A 12,620-nucleotide genomic window follows, 5' to 3' on the forward strand; every position below is an offset into this window, starting at 1 on the left:
TATAAAGTGGTACCAGCCACTATGAAAGAGTATTGTTAACTGTATGACTTACCAATTACCCAGGTGGGCATTTATCATAGAGAAATGAAAACATATGACCACCTGTATGAAAATGTTCATTACATCATTATTAATAATAGCCCCAAACTAGAAACAACCATAATATCCTTCAGATATGAGTGAGTGGTTGAATAAATTCTGCTCCATCCATGGACTAGTACTCAGCAGTAAAAAGAGATGAGCTGTTGATAGATGTATCATCTTTGATGAAAGAATATAAATAAGTAGCATAAGGAAGTTCTTTTGTGGTGATGGTACAGTTCTGTGTCTTGATTGTTGTGATGATTACATGGATCTGAACATGGGATAAAATTGCATAGAACCATATAGATAACACATACAAACCACACACACACTAATACACATTTAAAAATGATGAAAACTGAATGAGTTCTATAGCCTGGTTAACAGCAATGTGCCAATGTACATTTTTGATTTTGATATTGAACTACAGCTATATAATAGATGCCATCATTAGGAGATGCTGGGTGAAGGGTTATGAGTCTCTGTACTACTTCAGCAACTTTCTGTCAGCCTATAATTATTTCAAAATGAACAGTTAGAAAATCACAGTTGTCTGAGATGATTTAAGCCTAGTTCTGCTGAAGGCAGAATATTAGGGGGAAATCAGTATTTGCCACCACCACCACCCCCAGTCCCAGAATCCACCCACCAAAGAAGGAGATCTGAGATGTGGGTTTGATCCCTGGGTCAGGAAAACCCCCAGAGTAGGGAATGGCAATCCACTCCAGTATTCCTGCCTGGAAAATTCCATGGACTGAGGAGCCTGGCACAGTCCATGGGGCCACAGAGTCAGACATGACTGAGCAACTAAACACATCCTCAAAATATCACAAGATCAGTGGAAACCACATGTAATGGTATACTAATGGTCTACATGTAGATAACATCTACATGTAATCTTTTCCATTTCTTTGGTGGTTTTCCTTTTCTTTTAAAAATTACTTTTATAGGGAAACTGACAGTAATCAACAATTATCATTACAGGTAGTGTATGTTCTTAGCACCATGCTAACTACAGACAGATGACATTCAAATTCTTTATATGCTTATAAGGATGCTCTCAATTTGACCAAATGTAAATACATTTTCAAAAAAAATAAAATTGCACAATTTTCTTGGTGATACATTAGTTTCAATGACAATTTACTCTAAGTATGGCAAAGATATAATGGGCTATGCATTGTGAGAATTGCAGGCTAGCTGTAACTATTACTTTTTCTTGCACTCAAAAGTGTGGTGGTGTTTTAGTTGCTATGTCGTGACTGATTCTTACAACCCCATGAACTGTAGCCTGCCAGGCTCCTCTGTCCATTTGATTTCTCAGGCAAGAATGCTGGAGTAGGTTGCCATTTTCTTCTCCAGGGGAAGTTCCTGACCCAGGGATTGAAGCTGTGTCTCTTGCATTGCAAGCAGATTCTTTATCATTGAGCCACCAAAGAGTCCCTGGTATACTGGAATGCAAGTGAGGGGATTTAGCCTTATTATACAGAAAACCTGGAATCTGTTCAAATTTATTTAAATTACTTGTGCAAATTTATTTAAATACTTTTCAGCTGTTACCTGCTGTAACTGGTTTAAGTATTACACTTAAGAGTATCCATTTAGGGTGGTGGTGGTGGTTTTGTCACTAAGTCATGTCCAACTCTTGTGACCCCATGGACTGTAGCCTGCCAGGCTCCTCTGTCCATGGGATTCTTCAGGCAAGAATACTGGAGTAGGTTGCCATTTCCTTCTCCAGCCATTTTAAGGTACAAAAATAATTAAATACTATTGGCCCTGCCTTATAAGCTGCTGATATGGTTATGGTATACTGGAAAAAATTCTGAATTTCAAAGTAGACCTGGATTTTAATTCCAGCCTCGCTGCTTACTAAACAAGTCATTAAAAATCATAGAACCTGAGTTTTCTCAGTTTTGGAGGTAATACCCATTTCATTCAGCTCTCACCTTTGTGATAGGTACCTAGGCACCATTGCTACTCCTAGAGCTATTTTTACAAAATGTTTGTTGCAGAAGGTTTCCACTGACTTATCCATACACATGCACCTGGAGATAAAGTGAGTGATAAATATATGATAAAAATTATAAATGCTGTGCTTTAAACTATAAAAAAAAGAAAGGTTAGAAAATAGAAAGTGCCAAAAGGGCTGCAGATTTTAGAGAAGGCGTCACGATAGGAATGAGATTAAAAGTGGGTTTTGAAGAACAAAGTGGAGAGGTAAATTGAGCAAGGAGACCATTTCAAGTAGAAGCAAAATGCCTAAGAATATATGATTATATGGGAATCAGAATTTAGAAATTTTTATGTTACTTGAAACCAACTATTTATTAAATTATATTTGGGAAGTTGTAAATCTTAAAGTTTTAAGCAATTTTTTCCATAGCATTGAGTTTTACAAATATTCCAACATCTGCTGTCTATTTTAATGATATTAAATGTTACAGTACCTACTTGGTTGCTAAGACATTTTTATACATTTGAAATCTTGATTGGTAAGGTTTACATAGTTCCTGTCAGTTGTAGCTAATCTTAGATTTATTGACCATATTCTTTCTGTTTATCAAAGATGAATGATATAATAATGGAACTAACGAGAACTGGGATTTCATTGTTTTTGTTAAGTCTTATAAAATTGTTTTCACATTATTAATGTATATGAATTTAATTTCTGCAAAGAAAACGGCCAGCTTTACCAACTTCCTTTTTCTAAATGATGGTTAGTGTTTTTAACAGTATAACTTTATAGAAAATGTGAAATGTGAGTAAGTGATTGACTAACTTATCTTGAATATATGAAAGCATTGTACCCCTATTTTTTTTTTCTGGTGTATTCTCATGGAGAAATAGGTTGGTGTTTGAAAGCTTAACTTGGTATTCATTGGGTTTTGTTTTATATGGTATTGGAGCAAAGGGATTTTTTCTGGGGCAAATATATCTATCAGTGTTGTTTCTTTTTCCCCTGCCAGTGGTGAATGAATCAACCACAGATACTTATAATTTATCTGCTTTTGAGATCCTTTTTGCTGTGTAATTTTGGTTTTACCATTATTTTGGTGAATAAATAATTTTACACATATTTATTGAACACCTTCTACCTACAAAGCATTGTACTCTTATGGGACAGAAAGAGGAATATGATACAGAATGTCAAGAATCTGGTAGAAAAGAAAAATATATACACAAGTAACTATAACATAAGGCAATTTGCTGTCATGAGCTCTGTAGGATTTTAGATAACAAAGAAAGAATTTTTGAGTGGATGATGGGGTGATTTCATGGAGGCAGGAGCATTTGACTAATGCACATAGCTTGTAAATGAATATTAACATGGCAGTCAGTGTGAGGTAGGAATCCTGAAATGACAGCTCTCCTACTGCCAAAGATTTTGTCTTTATAAACTAGGAAAAATGATTCCATGGTAAATGGTTACTATCTAAACATTCCCATAAATGCTAGTTTAAGGTAAATATTTATACTTTTGTAAAAAAATAATTTGTATATGATGGATAATTGCTACTTTTATGTTTTTAGGCCATGAATATTGTGGTTCCCTTCATGTTTAAATATGCTGTAGACAGCCTCAACCAGATGTCGGGAAACATGCTGAACCTGAGTGATGCACCAAATACAGTTGCAACCATGGCAACAGCAGTTCTGATTGGCTGTATGTGTGGTTCTTTAATCTGTCTACAGGTGTTGACTTTCTTCAAGAGGGTTTTATCATACTTGAGCATATGACCTTTAACCACAAACATAATTTAGCATTTTGGATATTTGTGTTATGTGCAATTTTTTTTGATATGTGATTTTTAAATGTTCTTTGTACTATATACTTTCCAAAAATTATATAATAAAAGTTTCTAAGTTCTAGAAAGCAATAACCTGAAATAAGATATTAAATTCATAACAGCCACTTCTAATAGACTCCTTATAAGATATCTTTTTAGTAAGACTATAGTTATATTCTTGCTGTTGTTGTTAGCTGTTAAACAGGAAATGGCTAAATAATGATATATGTATTCGGAGAAGGCAATGGCACCCCACTCCAGTACTCTTGCCTGGAAAATCCCATGGACGGAGGAGCCTGGTGGGCTGCAGTCTATGGGGTTGCTAGGAGTCGGACACGACTGAGCGACTTCGCTTTCACTTTCCACTTTCATGCATTGGAGAAGGAAATGGCAACCCACTCCAGTGTTCTTGCCTGGAGAATCCCAGGGACGGAGGAGCCTGGTGGGCTGCCGTCTATGGGGTCGCACAGAGTCGGACACGACTTACATGACTTAGCAGTAGCAGTATATTAATATGTTTTTAAATTATATTCAGTAGCCATGACACAGATCTGCAATTTATAAAGAATATAATGCTTTGTGTCCCCATGCCATAGAAAGGATACTCTGTGAGATTCAGACCTGAGTTGCGGCATGCTTAGTCAAAGCACTTGGATTTTTCAGGATATCAATTTTATCATTTGTTTCTTGGAAGAATTGAATTAGATCATAAAACCTGAACAGATACTGTGCATTTATCTATAATAAGACCTTATGGGCTCAGTTCAGTTCAGTCGCTCAGTCATGTCCGACTCTTTGCAACCCCATGGACTGCAGCACACTAGGCCTCCCTGTCCATCACCAACTCCCAGAGCCTACTCAAACTCATGTCCATTGAGTTGGTGATGCCATCCAGCCATCTCATCCTCTGTCGTCCCCTTCTCCTCCTTCCTTCAATCTTTCCCAGCATCAGGGTCTTTTGGGTTGCTATTTAGTAAAAGTATTTACTTGGAAAAAAAGTCTTTCAACATCTGGGACCTTATGGGGGTAAATAACAATGAAGGATTTTCATAGTGGTGGGAAAATTAATACTCACTAGGCTAGATGTTTTCTAGGTTTCTTTTAGTGTAAGTATTCTGTGATATGCTCATTCATTGTACGAACATTTTCTGAGCCCTTGCTCAAGTTTTTTGCACTGCAACAATTCTAATGTTTTTGCACCCCATTTTTTCTTGAATGTATTGTTAGATGGTGTATCAAGAGCGGGAGCTGCCTTTTTTAATGAAGTTCGAAATGCAGTATTTGGCAAGGTAGCCCAAAATTCAATCCGAAGAATCGCCAAAAATGTCTTTCTCCATCTTCACAACCTGGATCTGGCTTTCCACCTGAGCAGACAGACAGGAGCTTTATCAAAGGCTATTGACAGAGGGACAAGGGGTATCAGTTTTGTCCTAAGTGCTTTAGTATTTAATCTTCTTCCCATCATGTTTGAGGTGACTCTTGTCAGTGGTGTTTTGGTAAGTAAAACATTTTTCATGACAACTTTTATCATACATTCTTGTTAGTAGATGCTTAGTACTTGAAGCTTTTGTACTGTTGCATGCTGATGATTTTAAAGCAAAATTCCATGATGCCAGAAGGATTATGCAGTTTAATTATTTTGCCACAAGCTTCAAAGGACTGTAGCTAAAGTCTTTTATCATGTTGTTGTTGTAAAGAGTTGTTCAGTTCTACACGTAGATCAGTCATTTAGCTAATGCTTGCAGTTTTTTTGTTGTTAGCAGACATTATGGTGTATGACTTTGGACTGGTATGCTCAGATTATCTACGTTTCTTGCTATTCACCATTCATAACATTTTAGGCATAATTATTCACCGTTTCATATTTTATAATTAAAAGTATGTGTATAACTTAAAGTTGGTTTTCTAAGGTATTTGTTTTCTTACTTAGTTTTTCATATATACAACTTTATACCAACATTTTTTTTTTTTAGTTTTTATTATTTTTTTTAAATTTTATTTATTTTTAAACTTTACATAATTGTATTAGTTTTGCCAAATATCAAAATGAATCCGCCACAGGTATACATGTGTTCCCCATCCTGAACCCTCCTCCCTCCTCCCTCCCCATACCATCCCTCTGGGTCGTCCCAGTGCACTAGCCCCAAGCATCCAGTATCGTACATCGAACCTGGACTGGCAACTCGTTTCTTACATGATATTTTACATATTTCAGTGTCATTCTCCCAAATCTTCCTACCCTCTCCCTCTCCCACAGAGTCCATAAGACTGTTCTATACATCAGTGTCTCTTTTGCTGTCTCATACACCGGGTTATTGTTACCATCTTTTTAAATTCCATATATATGCATTAGTATACTGTATTGATGTTTTTCCTTCTGGCTTAGTTCGCTCTGTATAATAGGCTCCAGTTTCATCCAACATATTTTTAATTAGAATCTTTGAGGTTTGCTATTATATATTATAAACTATTTGATAGAAATAATGACTAAGCTCATTTCTTTTTTTGTCTTTTCCAGTATTATAGATGTGGTGCCCAGTTTGCATTGGTGACCCTTGGGACGCTTGGTGCATACACAGCATTCACAGTTGCCATCACACAGTGGAGGTAAGGTGTTCTCCAGAGGTCAGTCAAGGTGAAGAAATTAGTTATGCTTCTATAACAGACATTCCATACCTATGCACATCTTTGTCTTACAGAACTAAATTTAGAATAGAAATGAACAAAGCAGATAATGATGCAGGCAATGCTGCCATAGACTCGCTGCTGAATTATGAAACTGTGAAGGTAATACATTTAATTTGACTTTTTCTTCCTTTCACACTGTACTAAGATTTGTTCTGGCATTTAATACAGGTGCTGTACGTTAGAGCTGCAGATTAGGATAGGATCTCTTAATATGATGAAATAATAGTACTTTATTGTTTTTTCTTTTATTTAGGAGTTTCCCTTTCTTTCCGCCTCATTTTTTGTGTGGCACCATCAGAACTTTATCTTCTAAATTAATTTATAAGTGGTGGTGACAGTTTAGTTAGCATTTGATTCAGAATGCACACTGAGTTTTGACTCTGTATCTTTCATAGTGCCTAGCATAGTGCTTTTCACTAATTCTTTCATTTATTTATTTTTCCACTTAATAAATATTACTGAATGCCTCTTGTGTGCAAAGCACTATGCTAAGTCCTGTAATGAGGAGGGCAGTAAAATCAATGATTGCTGTTTAATCCTTGCCCTCCCAGAATTTGCTAAGCATTGGGAGAGTTAAAGTATGCAAGTGATGACACAAGAAGGCATAATGTGGTGGGGGCAATGAAATTGTGAATTCAGAGAGTCTCAGGGGATCAAGGGAAGGCTTTGTGAAGAAAGTCCCTTGACACCTTTTTATAGATCTGGATTTAAATTAACTAGGCATTCTTTAAATATTTTGGGGATGAATTTTATGGACTTCTAAAATACTGTCCATAGTGGAAAACTGCAGGTGTACCATAGTCCGATGTATTGAAAGTTAGTTTTTAAAATTTCCTGTGCAGTACAAAATTGTATCCATAGATGAAGTCTGATTCCAATTATACTTGTATATAATTACTATTTTATGTATTTTGTAGTATTTTAATAATGAAAATTATGAAGCACAAAGATATGATGGATTTTTGAAGACATATGAAGCTGCTTCATTGAAAAGTACCTCTACTCTGGCTATGCTGAACTTTGGTCAAAGTGCTATTTTCAGTGTTGGCTTAACAGCCATAATGGTGCTCGCCAGTCAGGGAATTGTGGCAGGTAATAGATCTGTGGTTTTCACGTTTGTCAGTGTTTTACTTAACCTTTATAAATAAATATTAATGAAAGGAATATGTATTTTAGTCTTAAATATAAAGCATTTTTAATAAGGTACTATAACATCCTTGGAGTACTTTCATTTTTGTATCACAATATGTTTTCTTGATGGTATGTTGTTTTCTTTTGTTTTATGCTACAAATTTAGCACTAATTTTCTCATTGATTGGGATTGCTGTTTGTGGGGATAAATCTGATTCTTTTAGGAGTAACATACTTTTTAGCATCTAATATTTCTAATTTCTCTTGTGGACCTGGAAAGAAGTGTAATTAACTTAGTGTTTAGTCCAAAGGACTAAAGTGCAAGCGGTCTTATTACTAGTAACCCTTTTATCTATTAGCTGTTCATTTGTAAAACATTTCAAAAATAAACAATATCCTTATCTCTTTTCTGTAACTTGCTTGTTCAGTTAGGATTCTTTCATTCACTATGAACTTAATATATGGTTTATCATTCCCAATCATGATACCCATTTGCTCCAATGTTTTAATTTATACTTTTAAAAAATTCTACTTTATATTATGCTAGTATCTTAGGAAGAAAGGAAAGATTTTCAGCCTTCCATTTCTGTCTGCATTTTAAAACCATTCTTTCTGTTTTTTAAACCATTCTTTTTTCTTATATATCATGTGTAGTGTATGGGTAGGCTTTTCCCATTCCACTTAGCACATATCTAGTTCCCTATATTTCTAAATTATGGGTTAAAATGCTTTGGAATTAGATTAGGCCTTACCGTTGCTGATTATGTATGTTTTCAACTGTATTCCACAGTAAGAAACTGTAAACTTCTCTTAAACTGGAAAGTTCATGACATCTAAAGTATTTTTTTTTCTCTACCAACTGCATATTAAGGTACCCTTACTGTTGGAGATTTAGTAATGGTGAATGGACTGCTTTTTCAGCTTTCATTACCTCTTAACTTTCTGGGAACTGTATACAGAGAGACTAGACAAGCACTTATAGATATGAACACCTTGTTTACTCTACTCAAGGTAGACACCCGAATTAAAGTAAGTAATGTATTTAATACCTTTTTAAAAGCATATAAGCATCATCCCATAATGGGATAACAGTCTTATATCACCATGTTAGCAAACTAATTTGTCTTTTGCAGGAATTGGGACTATAATGTGTATTAAATGGCTGTTACAGCTTTTACTTCTATGTTTAGAAACCTTATAACATTAGCAAAGAATATTATACCTAGACACTAAATTTTATTAACTTCAATTATTTGTACTTGCACTTGATTTACTTTTGCTAATAATGATACAAAATGTTATTGCCTCTCCTTATATTCTCAACCTCCTTTCTCCCCTGCCCACCATCTTTCTTCCTCCCCAAAACAAATTGATCAGAAATCAGAGCATTCAAGATTTTTGCCCTTAGCAGTGAGGGAAAAAACATCTTTAAAAGCATGCATAGAAGTGACCTAACTCCACTTATAAACTTTCTCCTTTCCCTTTATTTTCCTTTTTATCTCTGTAAATTAGAAAATTATCTGCATAGCAATACTCTCGGCAGTGTATAAAGTGGCTTTTTTTTTTTTTCTTCCCTGCTAGGACAAAGCGATGGCATCTCCCCTTCAGATCACACCACAGACAGCTACGGTGGCCTTTGATAATGTGCATTTTGAATACATTGAGGGGCAGAAAGTCCTTAATGGAATATCTTTTGAAGTCCCTGCAGGAAAGAAAGTGGCTATTGTAGGAGGTAGTGGGTCAGGGTGGGTAATTTAGTTGTTTATAAAATTTTGCATCATTGATTGATGATTCCCAATGTAATATTTTTTATTTGTCATAATAAAATGATGACTGTAGTTTAAAATTGGGGTTCCTTAATGCCAGTTGGAGCTATATAACCTTTCCTTGTTTTCTATTTCAGGAAAAGCACAATAGTGAGGCTATTGTTTCGCTTCTATGAGCCTCAAAAGGGTAACATTTACCTTGCTGGTCAAAATATACAAGATGTGAGCCTGGAAAGCCTTCGGAGGGCAGTGGGAGTGGTACCTCAGGTATTTAAAAAAGGAAAAAACCTATTTGGGGGAAGATTTGTTGGCTTGCTGAATCTTTTACTAGAATAATTTGGATCCAAGGAGTCAGTATATGTTAATTAAGTTGGAAGCGTTAGGCCCTACAGGCCATATTCTGTTACCAAAAATCATGAATTTAAAAATCTTCATGATGGGAAGATTTTTTTTAAGCCTTAGCAAGAAAACATAACATAGAGGAAAGAGCTCAGACTGGAGTCAGACAGAACTGGATTCTAAGCCCAGCTTTAACCCTTATTTGTTGTATAGTTGTAAGCCTCAGTTTCCTCATCTGTAAAATAAGGATACCATTTTTCTTATAGGACAGAATTAATATGGATTAGAAATATATGTGTAAAGCACCAAGTACAGTGTCCCTCACATAACTGTTCAGTAAATGAAAACTATTATTTGAGCAGTTTTTGACATAGTAAATCTATAAAAATTATAAAACAGTTGGGCTGCCAACTTCAAGTTGGTATTCCTTGTCCCCAAGTACCAAGCACAGTGCCTGACCCATAGTGAGCATTTAACAAGTATTTGCTGAGTGACTGTAGGGGGAAACAAGTTCAGAGTAAGCTCTGAGAAGATAAGGAGATAGCCCTATAGGTTATAAGTTTTTCTTATGCTGAAAGCCAATAGAGAGACCTGGGACTTAGTTGTAGCATAGGTGGTTTAGTTGCTAAGTCATGTTCAACTCTTTGTGACCCCATGGACTGTAGCCTGCCAGGCTTCTCTGTCCATGTTATATAGCTTGTAAAAGGTCCTCAACTGATCTGACACATGCCACTCTGCCCTGTCCTCCCTTTCACTGAGAATCCCAAATTTGGAGTGCGTGAGTCACCTGGGGAGATTTTTCCAACTCCAACTCCCTTTCCAGTTCCAACTCCCTTTCACACACTGTTTATGAGGGCAGTGTGGGCCCCAGAAACCTGCATTTGTGAATATGCCTCCTAGGTCTTTTTGATTTAGGTGATTTGTAGACTATATGTTCAATTATATTGAAAAATAAAGCATTTTATTCACTAAGGAAAAATATACATGATCAATAAATGAAAGAAAAGATGCTCATCCTCATTAGAAATCTTAGTAATTAAATCAACAATGGTATACCACTTTTCACCCATCAGACCGGTAAAGATTTAAAAATTCATGATGTCTAGTTTCGGTAAGGCTATGTGAAATGGCCAGTCTCTTGCTGGAGGAAGCATACAGCTTTCCTGATGAGCAAATTGGCAGTATATAACAAGAGTCTGAAAAATATTTAGTCTTTATTACAGTAATTCTACCTCTAGGAAGTTTTAGTAAGGAAATAGAGAAGTGAACAGATTTTTATATGCTAAGCTGTTCATTATAGTTTGTTTATAATAGCAGAAGTTAGGAACAATATAAATATCATGTTTATAAAGAATATTGAGTATCATGGAAAAATACTCAGCTACAAAGTTTGTTGAAAAAGAATTTCCAAACAAAATGTAATATCTCCATTTTATAATATTAAATAAACACATGTAACAGAAAAAAATTGGAGAAAATACACCAACATGTTAATAGTAGTTATTGCTGGTTGGTGGGATTATGGATTATTTAATTAACTTTTATTTTACCATACATTTTGTATTTTTAACATTTCCAGTTACCATTTATTTTAATTTTTTTTCCAAATAGAAAATATTTAAAAATAAGTGTTTTCTCTTTGCAGAACTTTAAACTCATTGGATTGAACTATCACCTCCATACAAGAAAAGTTTATATTAGTATTAGGGATCAGATCAGATCAGTCGCTCAGTCGTGTCCGACTCTTTGCGACCCCATGAATTGCAGCATGCCAGGCCTCCCTGTCCATCACCAACTCCCGGAGTTCACTGAGACTCACGTCCATCGAGTCAGTGATGCCATCCAGCCATCTCATCCTCTGTTGTCCCCTTCTTCTCTTGCCCCCAATCCCTCCCAGCATCAGAGTCTTTTCCAATGAGTCAACTCTTCGCATGAGGTGGCCAAAGTACTGGAGTTTCAGCTTTAGCATCATTCCTTCCAAAGAAATCCCAGGGCTGATCTCCTTTAGAATGGATTGGTTGGATCTCCTTGCAGTCTAAGGGACTCTCAAGAATCTTCTCCGACACCACAGTTCAAAAGCATCAATTCTTCAGCGGTCAGCCTTCTTCACAGTCCAACTCTCACATCCATACATGTATTAGGTGTAAAAGTTATTAAAATATGATTTGAAATAATATCTGTAACTCTAGGGCTGATTATGATATTAAAGAAGATCTTAATTAATTGAGTGTACTGGTTAATGTTAATCAATAGAATCATTTTGTTTCATCTTACTATTGCCTTACAACCATTGGATACTGAAAGAAAAGTGGGAGGTAGATACTTGCATTAAGTAAATTAGCTTTAGTGTGCCATGTCAGAATAAATTGAAATATCAAATGAATGCTTGCAGTGAACTTTCTCCCCCCAAAAATCTATAATGCATAAATTCTTTGTTTTCTGTGTTTTAAGTCCAATTTAAAAGCTTCTGAGATATTAATATATGAAATATATTCAATTTCATTAGTAATAAGAGAAATGCCAATTTAAACAAAAACTACATTTTACCCTTAAAAGTAGCAACAATGAAAACTTATTAATATCCAGGGTTGTTGAGGATATGGGGACCTGGCACCCTCATACATTGTTGGTTGGAATATATGCTGTTGGAACGTTTTTGGAAGACAGTTGGGCCATACTATCCAAGGGTAAATGTATGCTTGTAACCCAACAGTCTGCTTCTGGGAATCTTTCTTACAGAAATACATGGGTGTGTATAAGTCATTATATAATGATATTTTATTTCAACATTGTTTACAATAGCAAAAGTTTTAATTAATACCCA

General features: G+C 35.5%; 1 protein-coding gene across 1 annotated transcript in view; it reads left to right on the forward strand.

Moving 5' to 3' along the window:
• ABCB7 (ATP binding cassette subfamily B member 7) overlaps positions 1-12,620 on the forward strand; it is a 158,554-nt gene that overhangs the window by 123,343 nt on the left and 22,591 nt on the right. Inside the window, exons 5-12 of the mRNA XM_019956073.2 lie at positions 3,616-3,748; positions 5,100-5,368; positions 6,391-6,479; positions 6,572-6,659; positions 7,478-7,652; positions 8,563-8,720; positions 9,273-9,436; positions 9,595-9,724. Coding sequence (XP_019811632.1) covers positions 3,616-3,748; positions 5,100-5,368; positions 6,391-6,479; positions 6,572-6,659; positions 7,478-7,652; positions 8,563-8,720; positions 9,273-9,436; positions 9,595-9,724 — 1,206 coding nt within the window. The remainder of the gene's footprint in view (positions 1-3,615; positions 3,749-5,099; positions 5,369-6,390; positions 6,480-6,571; positions 6,660-7,477; positions 7,653-8,562; positions 8,721-9,272; positions 9,437-9,594; positions 9,725-12,620) is intronic.

The sequence above is a fragment of the Bos indicus genome, chromosome X (genome assembly GCF_029378745.1).
Source record: "Bos indicus isolate NIAB-ARS_2022 breed Sahiwal x Tharparkar chromosome X, NIAB-ARS_B.indTharparkar_mat_pri_1.0, whole genome shotgun sequence".
NCBI classification, from domain to species: Eukaryota; Metazoa; Chordata; class Mammalia; order Artiodactyla; family Bovidae; genus Bos; species Bos indicus.